The 7970-nt window shown below is 33.9% G+C and overlaps 1 protein-coding gene across 1 annotated transcript in view; it reads left to right on the top strand.

The window, feature by feature from the left end:
• Window positions 1-7767, top strand: part of LOC106469710 (microtubule-associated protein Jupiter-like) — a 12384-nt gene extending 4617 nt beyond the window's left edge. Inside the window, exons 3-5 of the mRNA XM_013930221.2 lie at window positions 4702-5012; window positions 6030-6116; window positions 7110-7767. Coding sequence (XP_013785675.1) covers window positions 4702-5012; window positions 6030-6116; window positions 7110-7210 — 499 coding nt within the window. The 3' untranslated portion in view covers window positions 7211-7767. The remainder of the gene's footprint in view (window positions 1-4701; window positions 5013-6029; window positions 6117-7109) is intronic.
• Window positions 7768-7970: the final 203 nt, after the last annotated feature.

Here is a 7970-nt window from a genome sequence, read left to right on the forward strand (position 1 = left end):
AGAGGGAATGGTGTTTGTGGTAGATTAAAGACTGGTATAGAGGGATTGGGGTTTGTAATAAATTAAAGTTGAGGTATAGAGGGAATGGTGTTTGTGGTAGATTAAAGACTGGTATAGAGGGATTGGGGTTTGTAATAAATTAAAGATGGGGTATAGAGGGAATGGTGTTTGAGGTAGAGTTAAAGACTGGTATAGAGGGATTGGGGTTTGTAATAAATTAAAGATGGGGTATAGAGGGAATGGTGTTTGTGATAGGTTAAAGATGGGTGTAGGATTGTCCTGCTTCCTGTGGTGTAAGTCGACAGTTTATGACTGCGCTTGTGTTCGACTTATTTTGTTCTCGTTTCACTATATGTTGTCGCTTTCACTTTGCACTTCGAAACTTCAGTTCTTCGCCGTTAGTTTGTTATCATATGTAGAACATTTGCGTAATATCTATATAGTAAAAAAAACCTGATAGTTAAACCGCTTTTGAAACTAAAATTTTCTTTAGAATGAGGGCGTACTGTCCTAAAACACTCAGTTTATGAGTTAGTTTTTGTAACTTATCTGAATTTTGAGTATCATAATTTGCGTTTTTCTCTATACAAGTGTGTTTTTTTGTTGTAAAAGTTACGAATGTGTGCTGTGATTCTGCACATCAGCTGTAAAACATATATATTAACGCATTTGTATTTTACTATACATAGGCCGACGTTGTCAAGCTATCTGTTGTTATTTTTAACTTTTACTGGCCAATATTTAGAGTAAGAGAGCCATCCAATTTGAGTTACATAACATCATCCACTTGACTAGTTAATTTTGACTTTGTTTAATTAACGAAGGCACTAAAAACCTCTCTTATCTCATTCGGCAGTCTCTTCTTCTTACAAAGACATATTCATCCTAATACATCCTGGTCATTCTGGACTGTTGGCTAAATCAGAGTCTTAATTTATAACCGTTTTCCAGAAAAGAGTCACAAACTCAAACTTAGTGTTCGCTAGCATTAGGTTTCTGTAAATACAGCGAAGGAGAAGTTAGTCGAGGGAAGAACTTGAGAGTAATGTGAGGTGGAACAGAGAACGACACAGAAAGGTGGGTTAATTAAAGAGGTTGGTTGTAGGATGAGATGAAGCGAAGATCGGATCTAGAAGTACGATTCGTGGAGTATTACGTTTTCTACAAGTCTACCGTGTCTCCGGTACCGACTTCAAAAAATACACACACACACAAACGGTTATCCAATTGGGGAAAACAAAATTAGAGATTCTGAGCACTGGTCTGAAAACAAATATTGTTCACGTGTAATTAGGGATCTGGATTCGAAGAGTAAGTGTGTAAAGTGTTTATATATAACTAGTGATGTGTAGTGGAAGATACTTTTGTGTTTGAATAATAACATTTTAATGTCATTGGCACCAAGTTAAAATTAAAGAAATTGTTGTGGTAGTACCAAATTAAAATTAGAGAAACTGTTGCTGTTTCGCCAAGTTAAAATTAAAGAAACGGTTGTGGTAGTACCAAATTAAAATTAGAGAAACTGTTGCTGTTTCACCAAGTTAAAATTAAAGAAACGGTTGTGGTAGTACCAAATTAAAATTACAGAAACGGTTGCTGTTTCACCAAGTTAAAATTAAAGAAACGGCTGTGGTAGTACCAAATTAAAATTACAGAAACGGTTGCTGTTTCACCAAGTTAAAATTAAAGAAACGGTTGTGGTATTACCAAATTAAAATTAGAGAAACTGTTGTGGTAGTACTAAGTTAAAGCAATTTGCAAGTTCTGTCTTGCCTTAGTCTGATTGAGCGTAGCCTAGTGGTTAGCGTGCCTTGGCCATGAATTTGAGTGATGATCAAAACAGACTGTTTGTTAAGACAAGAGTAACCCAAGAAATGGCGGTGGGTACTGTTGACTTAGTAGTTCACAGTTAGGGAAGATTATAATCAAGAAGCCTTCATGTAGAATTACAAGAAACTTCTGAAACAAACTATACAGTAAACGTCACTTCTATTGTTGCACATGCTGAGCCAAGTCTCATGACGTTGCTGCACGAGTCCGATAACGAGTAAATTGCAATGAAACCAGATGGCGTTGTTTAGAACTGTTTCACTTCACTAAATACCAAGAGTTCTAGAAAACTAATTAAGATTTCCTGGATATTAGTCTAGTCTAATTAATTACCACAAAATCCTGAATATCTGACAAAAGTTTTCTTGTAACGTTTTTTTTATTATCGTGATTATGTTTCTAGAGTTATCTGACAGAAAAACTGATGGAAAAACAAAATAGATATCCTAATGTAGGCGTGTATTTACGTATAAACTTTTCCACGCATTAGTAATTACGAATTGTACTTACCACGAAATCTCCGACAAACGTACATTGCTTTACATCATTGTTCCCACGGGTTACAGTAGTGGTTATGTACAGGATTGTGGATCTGGGGCCATGGTTCGCGTCCCGTTACCCTTCCCCCTCAAACACACACACAAGTTACGCTCCGCACTTTGGGGCAGTGGCTACATCATAAGAGTGACGGTCAAATTCCACTATTCGATTAAAATACTCAAGAGTTGGCGGTGGGTGTTGTTGACTAGCTGCTTTTCAGCCTGACGTTTCTCAACCTATTTGTGAAAGGATCGAGAACCAACTTTGAATATATACAGTAACTTATTTATTTAGTAAGTACTTAATAAGCCAGATGTTTTTTGCACTAAAGCTAGTTACTGAATCGCCACTGAACGTTGATGTTTACCAACGGTTCCTAAGTCAAGGTAAGGTTGAAATTCACTGTTCTAGTCAATAAGTCGAAATTAGGGCAAGCTAGTGGAGAGAACCCTTGTACAGCTTTGAATATCTGAAACAAACCAAATATACTGTAATCAGACTCTTATTCTTCACCACTGATCTCCTTAAGATTTCACTGAAAAAATCTGTTTTGATATTTGCACTATTTTAACCCGTTTAACCAATGTCGAGATGGCGAAGAAAATACTTGTTTGTTCATAGCCAAAAATAGTTATTTGTTTATGGCCACAATTATTTGTATATTGTTATTATTATTCATTTATAGAAACGCAATGATGATATTTCTACAAGGAACATCCTTCACATTGGACACAGTCTTCAGTCTGTAATAACTTAACCTTCATAAACCATCCAAGATGACTTGTTGCAAGTAGTTTACCTCACTTAACAGCTTACCAGGTTGAAAATATCTATTGAGTTACTTAGGCTGTAAAAATTAACGTTTTTGTTTTATTCGGAAAATTGAAAGTGGAAAATCAGCATTTTACTCCTTTAAAAACTCGTACGATCATCACGTTAGTCATAACGTGAAAAATCAGCATTTTACTTCTTTAAAAACTCGTACGATCATCATGTTAGTCATAACGTAAAAAATCAGCATTTTACTCCTGACTAACATGATGACAGTACGAGATTTCAAGGAATAAAATGCTGGTTTTTACGTTATGACTAACATGATGATCGTACGAGTTTTTAAAGAACGTGAAAAATCAGCATTTCACTCCTTTAAAAATTCGTACTATCATTATGTTAGTCATAACGTGAAAATCAGCATTTTACTCCTTTAAAACTCGTACTATCATCATGTTAATCATAACGTGAAAAATCAGCATTTTACTTCTTTAAAACTCATACTATCATCATGTTAGTCATAACGTGAAAATTCAGCATTTTACTCCTTGAAAACTCGTACGATCATCATGTTAGTCATAACGTGAAAAATCAGCATTTTACTCCTTTAAAACTCGTACTATCATCATGTTAATCATAACGTGAAAAATCAGCATTTTACTTCTTTAAAACGCATACTATCATCATGTTAGTCATAACGTGAAAATTCAGCATTTTACTCCTTGAAAACTCGTACGATCATCATGTTAATCATAACTTGAAAAATCAGCATTTTACTTCTTTAAAAACTCGTACGATCATCGTATTAGTCATAACGTGAAAAATCAGCATTTTACTTCTTTAAAAACTCGTGCGTTCATCATGTTAATCATAACGTGAAAAATCAGCATTTTACTCCTTTAAAAACTCGTACGATCATTATGTTAGTCATAACGTGAAAAATCAGCATTTCACTCCTTTAAAAACTCGTACGATCATCATGTTAGTCATTACGTGAAAAAAGTCAGCATTTTACTTCTTTAAAAACTCGTACGATCATCGTATTAGTCATAACGTGAAAAATCAGCATTTTACTTCTTTAAAAACTCGTGCGTTCATCATGTTAATCATTGCGTGAAAAATCAGCATTTTACTCCTTGAAAACTCGTACGATCATCATTTTTAGATTTTATGCTTTTTAGTTACACTAGATTTCCGACTTTACAGAATTAGGCTAGAAAATCAGTAAAGTTAAAGTTACACTTTCAGTTTTGACCTTTACAAAGGTAGCCCAGAAAACAGTATCTTACTTTCTGAAAGTACAAAGTTTTTATGACAACCAAACCTCTTGCATTGAACATGTTACGTTTTACTCGCCACCCACCAGTGGCTCAGCAGTAAATCTGGAAGCTTATAACGCTAAAAATCGGGTTTCGATTGGTGGGTGCATTGTGCAACTTTGAGCTTAACAACAAACAAACGTTCACACAGGTTACAAGATCATTCAAGTACAAATGTTCCTTCTGTATTAATGAAAAACCATTACATTTCCATTATTTAATATGGTCCTTCTTATTGCAGGGTTCTAAAGCCACCGGGTGGAGCCAATAGTAATATTTTCAATACTTCTAACGATAACGACCAACACTATTCTCTAAGTCCTCGTAGGGTCAAGAACCACATGCAATCTAGCATATTTAGCCAAGATGACGACATCACTAATACGCCCTTATCACAACAGAGGAGACAGAATCAAGATAGTGACAGTCAGAACAGACTTTTTGGACCCCCAGAAGAAAATAGCTCACCAAGGAAGGTCATTGATCGGTTAAAGTCAAATATATTTTCTGATAATGAACCAATTACTCAGTCTCCGAATTCTAGAAAATATGGTAAATAGAAAGTTGTTTCAAAACTGATTTTGTTTTAAGTTTACCATCAAGTTTAAAAACTATTTTTGTTCAGGTTTTTTCTGCAAAAACAGATTGTGATTTTAAAGTTGTTTTGCGTGTAGGATTTTATTCTTTTAGTATTCCTAATATTCAACTAGATCCAATTATTTATCAGAATCTCAATGTTAGATTATTGATAGAGTTTCAGCAATACATGACTTTTGTTTATTTGAGAGAAAATATTGGTTCTTATAATTAATATTAAAGGCAGTATGTAAATAAAACGTTTGTGTTCATCGAGCAGAAACTATCAGGTTCCTCGTTTTTCAGTCAGACGGCTGGTTTCGCTATATACAACTTCCTGATAGAAAAACGTAACCTAATTTCAAATTATAGGAATGATTCGAATCAAATTTAAACATCAATTTTAGCGCAAAGCTACACAATAAGTGTAAATTTACTGCTGAGACAGTGGAGGGACAAACTGACAAAGTTAAGTAAGAAAGAAATTGAATTTATAAATTGTGATTGTATTAATTTTAAGAAAGAAATTTGAGATGTGATTACACACCTTTTCAACAATTAACAGTTGATGAGTAATAGCATGGTCTAGTGGGCAGTGTACCGGGTTGTGTACCTAAACGCCCAAGGTTCGAGTCGCGATATACTGCTGAAAACATTACATTTTCAGCTGGGTGGAAGGGTCCGATATAACTGTGACTATTCAGTTAAGAGTACCTACACAAATGACTAGTTCCACGTTCCCTCTGATTACCAGTTTTAGATTAGGGATAGTTGTGCCTGAACCCTAGGGGTCGCTGACCTGGCTTTTTAGCCCATCTATCGCATGAGCTACTCTTTACGTTCGACTTACCAATGATAAGCATGAACTTGATATTATCTTGTTCGTCTAATAAGCTTTAAAGTTTTATATATAAATATATGTTTAAGTTTGGGTTTCTGTTCAAATTCTTAGATTATGATATTGTTTAATTTTTTTATGCTTTGTTTAACAAGGTCCAACTCGTCGTAACCCACTTACCGGAGAAGAAGAAACGGAAGATGATGTTAAGGCCAATGGGCAAAACAATGAAATTGGAGTAGGTAAGAATAAATTCAAAAATGGAATTCCAACTGTAGATTATTTTCACTAAAAGTAGGAAGAATACTCAAAGTTCTGCAACTATCACTTTGACGTTAATTAATCTTATAACCAATTCAAAATACTGAAGTTGATTATTTATGGCAGACGAAGTCCAACTATGATTTATCTTATTAAAAAAAATAGGTTAGTTAAATATACTTGTATGCATGTTGCAAAAAAAGATTAAATTAGTTTATATTTTATCTTAAGTTTATTTCACATAATTGTTTCATCAGTTGATACGTAACTCGAATTAGTTTATTATACGAGATGTACTTCAGCAGGGTCCCGAAAGTGTTCTGTTCCAAGAGTAAATAAAACCAAAATTAAGTGTAAAAAATATTTTTATTTCTTGCTTTTGAAGTTCATATGTCATGCTGTGTTGTAGCATACAGAGTGCATAATTCTTTGTGATTCATGACATGCACACGTTTAATTGACAGTATAAAATGCAATGTTAAGCGTCCTTTATGTGACGTCATTTCAGTGTATACTGACTGACACACTACTGTATAATGGTGCGAGTGGTTAAAACAGATGACCCCCTCCAGGCGGCCTTCGGCTCCCTTTCGGGAAAATACCATCTTTTACCTCTTTTTTGTTTTTGTTTAAATGATGGTTTATATGTAATATGATATCATTTAATATCACGCTGCTCTGGATTGGCCACCATTAATTTACTAGAACCATTTTCTTTTTCACACCAGAAAAGATGCAAGGAAAACTGTAGTAGAGCTGTAATAACGTGACCATATAGAGCTAGTCTTGTCGTTTTAAATATCTGAATACATGGATATAATCTTGAACACGAGGATTAACGGCTGAAATAAGAGGTTACAGAGAAAAAAAAAGCAACGTTGTTCGTTTTAGTGAACCGACTTATTCTTTTATCCTAGTTTTTAGCTGTAACAAGACACAGGAAATAGCATAACATGTTTGTTGTATTTTCATAGATTCAGAAAATCGGTATTCTGATATGAAATCAGCGACGCCCGAGAAATTGAAAGCACGAACTAAAATCCCACCAGGTGGAGTTTCATCCGGAATATTTTAGTCACTTAGAGAGCGAACCGGGTTTGAATCTATTTAAGGCATATTTCCGAGTATATGATTTTGAAATATAGATTGAGATTTAAGTTTAATAGTTTGAGAATTAAGCATTTAAATTTCACTGCGTACTTTTATTCAGGATTTTACAGTTTAATTAAAATTTGTGATTAATAGCACTAGCACCCAACTATTACGTTCATTACAGAAAGCCACTATATTTTATTCTCTGGCGGAAAGAGAATGAAGCTCTATAACATTCTTTTCATCCATAGAGATTGGAAAAAAATGTTCTCTATAATATGTGCACGAAGTTTAATATATTAAGTTAATTATACCAAAGGTTTGGGAATTAGACGTTTGACATTTCAGAATATGATTTTAGTGTCTCATACTTTATGTATCTTTTTTTTTTCGTACTTTTTATCAGTTTTAGAGAGTTGTATTATATTAACCGTCAATATGTTTTATAAACATTGTGTTAGAGCACTTTTAGGTTTTGTTGTCTCTTTAAAAACTGTGGGTTGCCCGACTTTTCGAAATAAAATATTTTCAAAATGAAAACTATCAAATTGATTATTTTAGTTTTTGGCTTTGAAGAAATTTCCAGAAGAAATGAATCACAATGTATTCACTAACCCTTTTAGGAGTATAAGTTTTTTTCATCCAGTTTGAGTGTTTGTTATCTTTATATTGGATGAGATGCAAACATGTAATTTACTTGAAGTACCAGAAATATAAGGATTATTAAAAATCATGAAAGAAGA

The sequence above is a fragment of the Limulus polyphemus genome, unplaced genomic scaffold, assembly GCF_000517525.1.
Source record: "Limulus polyphemus unplaced genomic scaffold, Limulus_polyphemus-2.1.2 Scaffold3626, whole genome shotgun sequence".
In the NCBI taxonomy this organism is placed as follows: domain Eukaryota; kingdom Metazoa; phylum Arthropoda; class Merostomata; order Xiphosura; family Limulidae; genus Limulus; species Limulus polyphemus.